Source organism: Ursus arctos, unplaced genomic scaffold, assembly GCF_023065955.2.
Source record: "Ursus arctos isolate Adak ecotype North America unplaced genomic scaffold, UrsArc2.0 scaffold_9, whole genome shotgun sequence".
In the NCBI taxonomy this organism is placed as follows: Eukaryota; Metazoa; Chordata; class Mammalia; order Carnivora; family Ursidae; genus Ursus; species Ursus arctos.
The window spans coordinates 19386464-19398855 of NW_026623111.1; the positions used below are offsets into that span (position 1 = coordinate 19386464).

Consider the following 12392-nt stretch of genomic DNA (forward strand, 5'->3'; position numbering starts at 1 on the left):
AGACGCTTAACTGCTGTGCCACCCAGGCGCCCCAATACTATTTTATTTTCAAATAAAAGTTTGTTTCTTTTAGAAAAGATGAAATACTTCCATGTATCCAACTTTCCATAGTCAATAGAGCCTTTGCAAAAGTTGCTGGAATGTCATTTCCTTCCTCTTTAAACAACAACAAACTAGCCCCGAACCCCGTGAGATTCATGATTCACATTGTAAACAGGACTTTCCTTGCTGACTGGTCCTGATGACTGAATCAAAAAATGAGCAAGTAATTTGGTGTTCATTATCTGTACTTTCGGATTTTATCCGCAGCAATGATTAGGTAAAATAAGGAAATGCACTGTCAATGATTTATTAAAAATTTATTTCATGTAATCAATTATATAATTCATTTTTATTTTTAAACAGTCTACACCAAAAATATTTTCTTGAAACATCTTTTTCTTTCGGTAAAACGTACAGGGCAGCAGGCTGACATCAGCTTCAATTCTAGTAGGTAGCGTCCCCTCACAATGACACAGTGAAACTTAGCTTTTCTTCACATTTCTCTACAAGTTCAAGTTGACACCGCTTGATAAACACAAGACAGTATAAACACTTCCAGATTTTGCGTAAGGCCTTAGATTGACCTGAAAAGTAGGTGGGATATTATGGAGATATATTCATTAGCCCCGAACTCCTCACCTGACGTGTACACGGCATACTGAAGGAGCAGGAAAGCAAGGAGAAAGGCACAGAGCGACAAGGTGGGGAGGTCTCAGACCTGAACACTAAGCGCGGCCATAAGAGACACGGAAGCCACACAATGTGACAAGGAAAAGCTGCTTACAGGAATTTTTTTTAACTGCTAACAGCATATTCACAGTTTTTATCAAATTTATTCAGAGGGTACCTAACTTCTGAGAGGACCAGGCTTCTGTGTATACAAACTGGATTATTTTTTCATTTCCAAATAAAGTCGACCTCATGAATGCAAAAACGTAACAACATCATTTAAGGGCTTGGGAGAAATTAGGACATCTTAGGAAGTGGGAGGAGAAAACCCAAGTTTTGTGTGCACCAAATGTGTATGTATGCCAAAACCTTTCTCTGAGTGTTACACGAATGAGACTCACCAGTTTGCTGTTATTGTCAATTGTTGGCTATTCTCTTTGAAAGGACACAAGAATTTTACTCTCATGATGAGTTACTAATTCAAGATTAATGTAATATCACTGGTTAAAAAAGTCTTTATTTCATTTAAATTTTACTAAAGCCTATCATAGGCTAATAGTCCACAAATGAAAACACAGCCTATAGCTTAGGCTCGATGACAGTCACAATGGGGTGCTTACAGAAACAGAACCACAGGAAAGTTCTGTGCTGGGGCGAAATATCAGAAAAAACTTAATTTATATTTAAATTTACCACTCTGTATATCAAGTGCCTATTGGCTGAACAGAACTGTATTCAATAATTCACATTCTATAACTTCATTCAACTAATACAAAAAGCTAAATAGAAAGATTTATGGTTGAACACTGAGCTCCTGAGTCTGGTATCACATATCATTCCCTGATAGAGTGAGAATTCATCAACAGAGGACTTAAGAGCCAAATTGAGAGCTGGATTTTAAAATACCTTTCCCTGCTGTGCGTGTAAGTAACACATTGTGTAGTGACCTAAAGAATATTTTGTGTTACTCAATTTTCTTTTCTGGGAAGACTACCACAGTCCAAGGACTTTAAAAACCAAACTCCAGAACTCTACCTGAGAGCCTTAATAAAGGCAGTTGGATCATAAACCCTATGTTGGTCCTGATTAGGAAATGGATCCGCCGTTGCCCCTCCGCCATAGTTCAAGGGTGATGAAGGCCAATTATGAGGTTTACCGATAGGTACCAGCAATTTAAAATAATTGTATGTACATACTTTTTTACACTTATACGTGGAACTGGGCGAGAGTGAGCGAAAACGACACTGGGGCGGAAGCGAAAGCAAGCCTGAATTAGCAGAACCTACAGCACCCCTTCAGAAACTCTCATGAATTCCAGGACCTCAAGGTCAAATTTAAACCAGCAGGAACAGAGCTGTTATTCCAAACCTCTGAAAAGAAAGAGCTAATCATAAAAACTGCAGCTGATTTTATGCACCAGGAATGAAATGTTAGCAACACATCTATCGTTCACATGTGGATTCATGTAATTTATCTTCAGTTAGAATTATTATCTATTCAGCAGCTGAAGCCCAAGAACTGCTGACATACCACAGATGAGAACATGTTTGCTGGTCCCTCAGCTCCGGCCGTCTCAAGCTAGATGATGGTCACACGGTACAGATCACCTGTTCTAGAAAACCGTCCGGCCTTCTCAAGCTAGATGATGGTCACACAGTACAGATCACGTGTTCTAGAAAACGGCCGGCCTTCTCAAGTTAGATGATGGTCACACGCTACAGATCACCTGTTCTGGAAAACCGTCCGGCCTTCTCAAACTAAATGATTGTCACATGATACAGATCAGCTGTTCTAGAAAACCATCCAGCCTTCTCAAGCTAGGTGATGCTCACACGGTACAGATCACCTGTTCTGGAAAACCGTCCGGCCTTATCAAGCTAGATGATGGTCACACGGTACAGATCACGTGTTCTAGAAAACGGCCCGGCCTTCTCAAGCTAGATGATGGTCACACGGTACAGATCACGTGTTCTAGAACACCGTCCTGGCTCACGCGCGCACGAAGCTGAGCCACCAGCACTTCGCATCTGCGACATCGCTCTGTTCCCTCTTGCGGACTCCAGAGGTGCGGCTGGGACTCTTCCGCATTATTGGTTGTACAACTCAGTCCTAAATTCACCTAAAAAACCTCACGCCACCTTTTGATCCAGGATTTACTCCTCTAGAATGTGTTGCTATAGCTATTAAAAAAAAGATATCTAAAATACCAGAAACCCCAAAGATACAACAATTTAAAAGTAACCTTTACAATATTGATAATTAAGTACTTATCTCAACAGTCTTGATGTCCAAGGTGGTCAAGCTAGTGTCAGAATATTTTAACTTACACACTGACGGGAGTGGTATCTGTCTGAGCTCATGTTTGAGACGGTTTACACTACCAAATCGACAGAGAAAAACACAACCCAGAAACCAAGGCCACATTCTCAACTGCAGTGTTTTCAAAAGCAGTTCAGTGGGATGACAGTAAGTATTTAATTGAAAAAAAGGGTTCCACCTTTGGATAAGGACACATTTAAGTTGGTTTCCAAGGAATTCTCAGAGTCTTTAATGTACTGATAGGCAGGTTTACGAAGGCCCCAAATAATCTGCCCATGGAATGCTTTATCCCCGTGAGCATCTCGTAGGAATACCGCTCCACCGAGCAGGTCTTGAGAAATACGGTTTTGGCATTCTTGTGTACGCAAAAGCTTCACTAATTCCTCAGGCTCTGAGACGTTAGTCTATTTCTTAAAAATAAACCACAAAAATTGTTATAGCCAATAAGTCTGGAATATCAGACTATGAAAGTGAGCATGTGGGAGGGGGGAGGAGGGGAATACACCTGTTTATCCTACTACATCATCTTCACCTCCCTAGCCAAAATACGTTAAAAAATACCCAGGTTAACCACTCTTGATAACGACTCTGCACACCTGAACAAACTAACCAATATGAAAGCCTGCTTAAAGCAAAAACCGTGGAATAAAGCTTTCACTTGCCCACGCGGAAAAATGCACAAGTGCCACATAAACTCATGTTTAGAAGCGGTAAGCCTGGTTATCATTCAAGAATCTAACGCTGCATAATTTGAGAACATTCACAGAGCTTTCTTCTTTGAAGCACTACTGAACAATGAAAGTTGCCGTGGAAAACTTTACTTGAGGAGTTGGTTTACAGCAGTATTGCTCGACGTCAGTATTACCGCGATTCGGGGCTTTGTTCTGGGACGCCGTCTCGTCCATTGTAGGATGCTGCCAGTAGTACCCCTGCCTCCACCCCTAGATGTCAACAGCCTGCCACAAGCTGTGACCACCAAAAATGTCCCCAGATGTTGCTTAGATATAAGTAAATCATCCCCAGTTGAGAACCACAGCTACTGAGTGAAAACTAAAGCTTATGCCTGGACTCGGCTTCCCTGGGGAATGTCCATTTCACAGGCAGAGCGTCCTTACACATGTCAACATCTTGTACGTAGTAGCATTAGATCATTCTAAATTCTCTGTGACTAGAAACATAAGTAATTTGTGAATGGTAGGAAATGGTTAGGAGGAAGCAGTTTACACATTTCAAAAAGAATTAGAAGTAATTTTACTGTCACATTAGTAAGAATTATCTGAATCATAATGCTTAATTGACAAATATTCCAACAATTAGAAGAATCCTAATTGTATTTTATCGGTTAAGGATCACAACGTTTGAGGCAATCTAAGAGTATAAAAACATAACAGTCATCAATGGCTGGCTCAGACCACATTCTACACCTTGACCAAATATTCTCCGTGACAGTCTCAATTCCAAAACCTCAAGCCTTATCTTTAAACTGCTTACTTGTACTGCAGCCTCATCACTTCTTTCAAATGATCAAAAAGAAACCTTTCACCTGTCACGAAGAATTCTGGTACGTGTCGAGAAGCACATTATCTAGCTTTAAAGCCATGTCTTCAATACCCACATCTTCAGTTTTGTCGTAATTGTCAACTCCAGATGCATTACTCTCTTTATTTTGTTCTTTTCTTACTGTCTTTAAACACTTGTCAAGTCTCTTTATGAACAAGTCCACATCCTGTGTCTTCAGTCCAATGGTCGCTGCAGCGTTGAGGTAAGCGCAAGGGTAATTATTTGTATGTGACATAAAGCCTCGGAAAGTGTGGCCACTCACGGTTTGCACTGACCCAAGAGGCACAACCCTGAAAGGGAAAAGATTTAGCAATTTAATATGTCTGGTGATACTAACTGAATATCACCCATAAACAACAGATATCTGTGTTACTAAGCCTTAGCTCTACTGATAAAGAAGTTTAAAAACAGCCATAAATCATGGCCTATGAAAACAGACTGTGGCAGCCTTAAAATAAAATTATACAATACATGGCTATTCTCTGTAGAAGATGGAAGTCATCTTCTCTGGAGATGACCATTTACTATCTTCTGTTAAAGAGCTATAACTTCCAGGAATCACAAATACCTTTGCACCTTCTTCAGAGAGAAAAAAAGAAAATTATTTCTCTTTTTGTACTAAATATGGAATCTGACTTCACCCATATGTCTTTCAATGGAATACTGAAATTTCTAAGTCAAACCACGTTGACCAATTCTCGTGTATCACCTCCAATAATCAACAAGCTGAAATTACACCTGTCTGATCTGTTCTGTGCAATGGAGGGTTTTAAAGCAAGGATCCAGCAAAAATTCCGCGACTGCTTACGGTAGGGTGGTGGTCAGCAAGCAGTGATATTCGGGATTGGCACGTGCATTTTTTAAGCTTGATTTCATTGGCATATTTGATATAAGCAGATTTCTATACAGTACTTAAAAAAAATAAGTCAATTAAATCAACCTGAACAAAAAGACAACAGCGGCAACACTAAAAGCAAGGCCAAGAAAACCATTTTAGAAGCGTCAAAGCTATGCTGTATATGGATATAGTTCATCAAGGTAAAAGCTGAATTAATCTAAGATTTTTTTCTTCTAAAACGTTGTCCTTTGATGTGACATCTCTAATCTCTGGTAGTCAGAGAGAAATTCTTTAATAGAGGCACGTAAAGAAGAGTACTTAGAGCAAGATATTTCTCTTCATTTTTCTCTGACCTCATCAAATATAAAATGAAAAATGAAATTCATTATTAAGCCATGTACATATAAGAGCAAAAAGTACATTTTTCAAAGGCAGTACTTAGATAAGAATTGCATAACTTTTTGGTTCAGGAAATGGGCTTTTCCTTAAAAATGTTTTCATCTGGATTTAGTAATGAAGATGACTTATTTCTATCACCACAACGTGACACCACTGGAGATGATCGAAAAAAGGAAAAGAACAATAAAAATTTGTACAGAGAGGTGATGAAACTTTGTTTCTGGATGTCCATGAGAACAGACAAGGTCCCTATCCTTCTGAGACTGTTTCAAGTGCAGGCCTTCCACAGGTGGGCGAGCACAGCCTTACACACTCTCCCCTTCATCGTTCCTTCACCCAGGATGAACGCTCGCATGGAGCTCAGCATATACTTGGGGGACGACTGTTTAGGAGAAATACTTTACTACAGTCAACTTTTTGGAAAAGCCAAATAAATTCAGGCCTCTTTCACACATACTTACCTGGCTCCAGAAACCTGTCTGGTAAAAAGCATTGAGCCAAGCTGAGTGACAGCTCTATCTTGGTGTTCACCTAGTGTCTTAAGTGTCATGGCTGAAAAAGAAAAAAGGATCCCAATGTACCTTGGTTCACCAGCACAAAATCACAAAAAATAACCACTTAATGACAGAGACCCTACTTGTATGTGTGTTAAAATACACACAAAATTTACCATCTTAACCATGTTTAGGAGTACAGCTCGGTGATGTTAAGCACATTCACGCTGTTGTGCAAACATCACCACCATTCATCCCTGTAACTCTTTTCATCTTGCAAGACTGAAACCCTGTACCTACTCAGCAGTAACTCTCCAGTCTCCTCTCCCCCACCCCAACCCCCCACAACCACCCTTCTCTTTTCTGTCTCTTGGATTCTGACTACTCTAAGTACCTCAGACAAAAGGAATCATATACTTTTTGTAACTGGCATGGAGACATTACTTTTTATTCATTGTCAAGTGGCATGATTTCATTTTAATGCACTTAATAAATTATAGTGAGGATCTGTTTGCATATCAGACAAAAAGATGTTAATACAAATTAACACACTCAGAATCAGAACAGAATTTCCATATCACCCTTCTAAAGAGTGAACTTTCCAATTAAAGATGGAACACTGACATGATCAATATGGCAGTTTATTCAAACTCAACCATGTTTTAAGAACTTATAAAATGAGAATGTGGGATATTTTCACTACATATGTAAGACTAAGTAAGATCAACTTCTGCATGTGAAAATGACAATTATCTCTCTGAGGTTATGTGGGTAAACTATAGTCTCACCAAAACCACTAGCTATCATTTCCTGAGGACTGACTTACCATACTAGATACTTTATAATCTCAACCGTTCTTTTTTTTTTTTCTTTTCAAGATTTTGTGCTGAGTGTGGAGCCCGACCCGGGGCCTGATCTCCTGACCCTGAGATTCTGACCTGAGCCAAAATCAAGAGTCAGACACTTAACTGACTGAGCCACCCAGGAGCCCCTCGACCATTCTTTAACAGTGTGAGGGATCATTCTCTCAACTTCATAAATGGGGGAAAGGAGGCCAGAGGTTAGTACATGGCAGAACTGGGACTCAAACCGTACCATATCATCCTCTACAACATCTACATAGATTATAAACCACCAAAGCACTGACTAGGGTGGGCTTCATTATGCATCAGTGGCAAACGGTTTTCCATGGAAGTCTATTCCTGAAAAAGGCTTCAGTTACAAGTGATTAATTCCTTGCTTTCCTTAGATATACATAAAATATGAAACATGTTATACTATATATATTCACAAAAGAGAGAATTATGAAACTTAGAAGTTAAATGCATAAAAGTCAACATTCACATTAACCTATTTAGTATAGCCCTTGTACTACGTGACAAAAATATATGGTCCTTATATAAAGGAAATTATCATAAATGCAGAGTTCTCTAACATAAAGACACTCAGGAAAACAATCATAGCATTAAAAACAATATAGATTTAATTTCTAATATTATGGTGTTTTGTTAACTGGTAGAAACTTTTAAAAAATTTTTATACAGTTTTTACTAGTGACTAAATTATTTTGGTTAGAAGCAAGAGTTAAAGTATCATTTTCTGTATATGCATTATAATACTTAATATTGATTTGGATTCTTTTCAGTGTATACTTTTTTATCTCAGAAATATATTAAAGCATTTCTAAAGGCTAAACTTTTTCAATTTTCAAATTAATACTGTAATGAATTTAGAAATATCATTGTAACCAGAAAGAATTCATACTCTTTCTAGAAATACCAGCTCCCTGCTGGGGAGGGTTAGGAAGCAGTGATTTTTTTTTCTTAAGAAAAATATATTACCTAAAGATATGGGATTGTGAGGTGTATGCAACAGTCTTTCATTGTAGCTTTCTGACAGCTTCTTTAGTTGGCTGGACAAACATAAAAACATTTCCTGCAACAACAAAATGTTACATTTAAAGAAAATCAAATAAATGCTTACTGCAACCTGCCAGATTAAATAAGACAAAATCTGTTTGGTGTGATGTCTGTGCTGTAAATTAACTCATCTATGTGCCCTAGGAGCAATTCTTTCCTTTGACACAATATAGTGAGATTCGAAACTACCACAACTATCAGAAACCACAGGGTTTAGGTAAAGAAGGCAAAGGACCAGCATATTTCCTGCTTTGGGGCTATTATGTATCCATCACAAATCCATCCTCTTTTCAGAACCTCCAGGGTGACCACTCCAGTCCAAGCAGCCATCATCTTGTTCCCTGGACCAGAGCAAAGATTCTAAATGATTTCTCTGCCAACTTCCCTGCCCCTCTACAACTGTTCTACATGCAGATGCCCTGTGTAGTCTTTGAAAAGCATAAATCAGATCATGTCCCTCCCAATGACTGACTCCCTTCTGTATTACCTATAAGGCCCCAAATGAACAAGCCCAGCCAACATAGCCAACTGGACAACCGTCATTCCCCCACTCAGTATAGCACTGGTTACATCAGCCTCCTTTCCAACCGCTGAACAAGCCAAGCTCCTTCTAGTCTCAGAACCTTCACGCCTGCTTCCCTTGAACTCAGACGGTTCTTCTCCCAGAACATTCCATGGGACTTCCCTTTATGACTTCCCTATTAATGTACTCCCAATCTCCCTCCAACAACAACTACATATTCTGGGTTCTCCACTACACTTATCACAATCTGAAATTACCTCATTTACTTGCTTAAATGAATACTCCCTGTGACTACCTACTCAAATGGGAAAAACCTTAACAGCAGGGACTTAGTGTTCTTCACTACTGTTTTCCAACACCAAGAAAAATGTGCCAGACTTCTAGTATATAAGTAACTTAGGAAAAAGTAGTTTAAAATACATTTCCTTTACATTGCACAAACCTAAGGGGCATCTGGGTGGCTCAGTCGTTAAGCGTCTGCCTACGGCTCAGGTCATGATCCCAGGGTCCTGGGATTGAGCCCTGCATCGGGCTCCCTGCTCAGAGAGCCTACTTCTCCTTCTCCCTCTGCCTGCTGCTCCCCCTGCTGTGCTCTTTCTCTCTCTCTGTGTCAAATAAATAAATTCTTTAAAAAAATAAAACCTTTTTAAAAAATTGCACAAACTCAAAATTAACAATCAACTCAGATGAATATAGCAACTAAAAATGAAAAATTGTATTCTTGGTCCTACTGTGGAAAATAATGTATATCTAATAGAAAATAAAATAAAAGTATTTTAGAAGTATAAAATTTCATGTGCACATGTATGTAGGTAGTTTAACAAAATATTGTAAATAAATGTTAAATTGGCAGCTGTTTGACCTAAAATTATACTTTCTTCTAGTAAGCCCTTTAAAGTGTTAAAATAAAAATCTGCCCAAGTCAGTCTTTCCTGAAGCCCATTTGCCCTGACCTCCAATCATAGTCAAAACACATAAAACTCTAAAGATACACCAAAGAGCCAATGGCCAACAGAGTTGGACCCAAGTAGAGACAGCAGGAAATGATATTTCTACTTCAAAGGCCACAAAAATTGCTTCAGTTTTCTCTAAGGTAAAGGTTGGATAGTCTGATTCTACTAAATCTGTCTTTTGTTAAGTAAAGATTAAGAAGAGGAAAAGCCCTACCATGTTTGTTAATTATTACTGAGTCCACTTAAGACCACAAACTTTTTTTTTTTTAAGATTTTATTTATTTATTTGACACAGAGAGACAGCCAGCGAGAGAGGGAACACAAGCAGGGGGAGTGGGAGAGGAAGAAGCAGGCTCCCAGCAGAAGAGCCTGATGTGAGGCTCGATCCCAGAACGCCGGGATCATGCCCTGAGCCGAAGGCAGACGCTTAATGACTGTGCCACCCAGGCGCCCCAAGACCACAAACATTTTTACCCTTGCCAACATGGTATATTTTATTCTCTCACTTGAAAAAATTTTAAACTAATAGTCATTCTTAAATTTTTAGGCTATTTTATAACATCAATTCTCTCAGCAAGTCAGAGTTATGAAATCTTAGATCACTAAAATAAACTGATTTTTTTTATATTAGGAAAGTTAACATCCACATTTATCATACCTAATGAAGCTACGAGGAAATGTTGCTATTAGACGTAGTAAGCCTTTCTCTTTTATTTAAAAAAAAAGTGTAGAGAAAAATTTAAGGAGCAAATGTTATCACCATTTGCAAATTGTAAAAAGCTGTTTAGGCATCTTTTCTTAGACATGTAGACTTCCTGGCCCCTCCCTCTTAAGCTAATATTCTGATATTCACTTCAGAAGGTGAAACAAGATAATCAAATGGAATGCGGAAATCAAGAGTTTTTCTGGCAACTGGAACAATCTGTCATCTTTTAGTACTATACCAGTGTTAATGAACAGAATTTCTGGGTTTCATTTATATATTTTCAACCACTATAAAGTAACTAGATCACTAATTTAAATGCTCGGTATTGTTTAAAAAAGAAAAAAGCAGTGACATATTTTAATTTAGATATTAACTGCTGATTTTTCATCATCTATGTTACACACCAAAGTCTTAATCTGCATTTAATTCTTAGTCTCAAATTCAACTTCTCATAAGCAGAAACAAATCTGAGAGACAATACTCCTATGTTTTCTACCCTAACAGTAACAGCAAAATACTTAATTCAGTGGTGGGGACAAATGTAAAATACTACGCTACCCAGTACGGCTGCCGCAGTAATCACCAGTGTGGTCACACTTGTAAACTACGAGAAGCCTGATGAGTAATTAATATGTACTTAATTTGTAGTTAGCTACTTCCAAAAAAAGAGGAAATGTTTCCTTATTAACACCCCTAGAGGGTGCTTTTAAACTTACTGATGCACACATGGCTATTAAAAAACTGAGGTTTCCCTAATATTCCATTTCTAATACTTGAACAAATCAGTTTTAACCGGTTCTAGTAATCACTTCCTAGTGCCACTAGAATTCAGTTTTAACTGCAGCGAACACATCGAGGCCACAAACATGATGCTAAGGTAACTAAATCGCACATATCACTAGTACGGGTGTAATTAGACAAAACAGAAAATATCTGTGAGTCAAGTTCACATCCCTCTGCAAATACTCTGTGTAAGGGGTTATGACAGGTAATCCAATAAGCAAAGAAGCTTAAGTATCTTAATGCACACTATACTGAATCCTACGATATTTGACAGCTTTAGGCCCTAAATGCTCTCCCATTAATATCACTACATTTAAAAAATATCGTTTAGGAGATTGTACCACTATTTCCTACACTACTACTTAGCTAAGCAGTTTTTTCCTGATATATTAAAGGTACTACAAAACCGGCACTATGTTTTTTGCCACAGTTAAATCTATAACTGACATTTTTTATAAAATACTTCTGTAAAGGGAGAAATTTATAAGTACCCAAAGTAAATGTATATAGAAAGATCTTACTTAAAAGAAATGAAATATTATTGATTTTCTATGTCTTTTGTGCTGTATTTAACTGAATTTTAAAAGACTCTTCACTAGAGATAAACTGACCTGCATACCTGAATGCTAATGTCAGCTATATTTCTAGAATAAAAATACAAAACTTTACACCATAGTTCAAGATGTTAATGGAAGGGAAGTTGAATTACATTAAGCATTATCTTTCACATGGCCTTTTGCAAACTGATTTGCAGTCGTAAAGCCCAACATTTAGCCTATCCTTCCCCATAACCCCCAAATGTGCATAATTCACTGAATTTTAAGGGAAAATGTCTTATGTAATCATGCTTTCTGAAGCACATTGTTTCATGTTACCAGAGAAGATGAAAACAGAACTTCGCAAATTATTGTAATATGTCTTATAGGGTCGGTAAGAAATCAAAAGGGACACCTAACAAGCGGTCTAGCACGTGCACAATACCATGAAAGGGCACACAGACAGGAGACTGTGGGTACCGATCCACACACACAGAGGTCCCCATGTGCAGATATCCATACTAAAGGCCGGACGCTGCTCTGTCTGTGGCCAGCTGAAAGGACCCGGGCACACTCAGCAGGCCGTGCATCTCAGGCTAAAGCATGACTTCCAGAAACTCTTCTGTCGAGGCCCTATAGCCAGGCCTGAAA

At 38.4% G+C, this 12392-nt stretch overlaps 1 protein-coding gene across 2 annotated transcripts in view; it reads right to left on the minus strand.

Moving 5' to 3' along the window:
* Nucleotides 1-344: 344 nt before the first annotated feature.
* Nucleotides 345-12392, minus strand: part of SEPSECS (Sep (O-phosphoserine) tRNA:Sec (selenocysteine) tRNA synthase) — a 37476-nt gene continuing 25428 nt past the window's right edge. For both annotated transcript variants that reach the window (XM_026514532.4, XM_026514533.4), the window contains exons 9-11: nucleotides 8163-8256; nucleotides 6289-6379; nucleotides 345-4880 (exon numbers count right to left, since the gene is read on the minus strand). In XM_026514532.4, the coding sequence (XP_026370317.2) occupies nucleotides 4577-4880; nucleotides 6289-6379; nucleotides 8163-8256 (489 nt within the window). In that variant the 3' untranslated portion in view covers nucleotides 345-4576. The remainder of the gene's footprint in view (nucleotides 4881-6288; nucleotides 6380-8162; nucleotides 8257-12392) is intronic.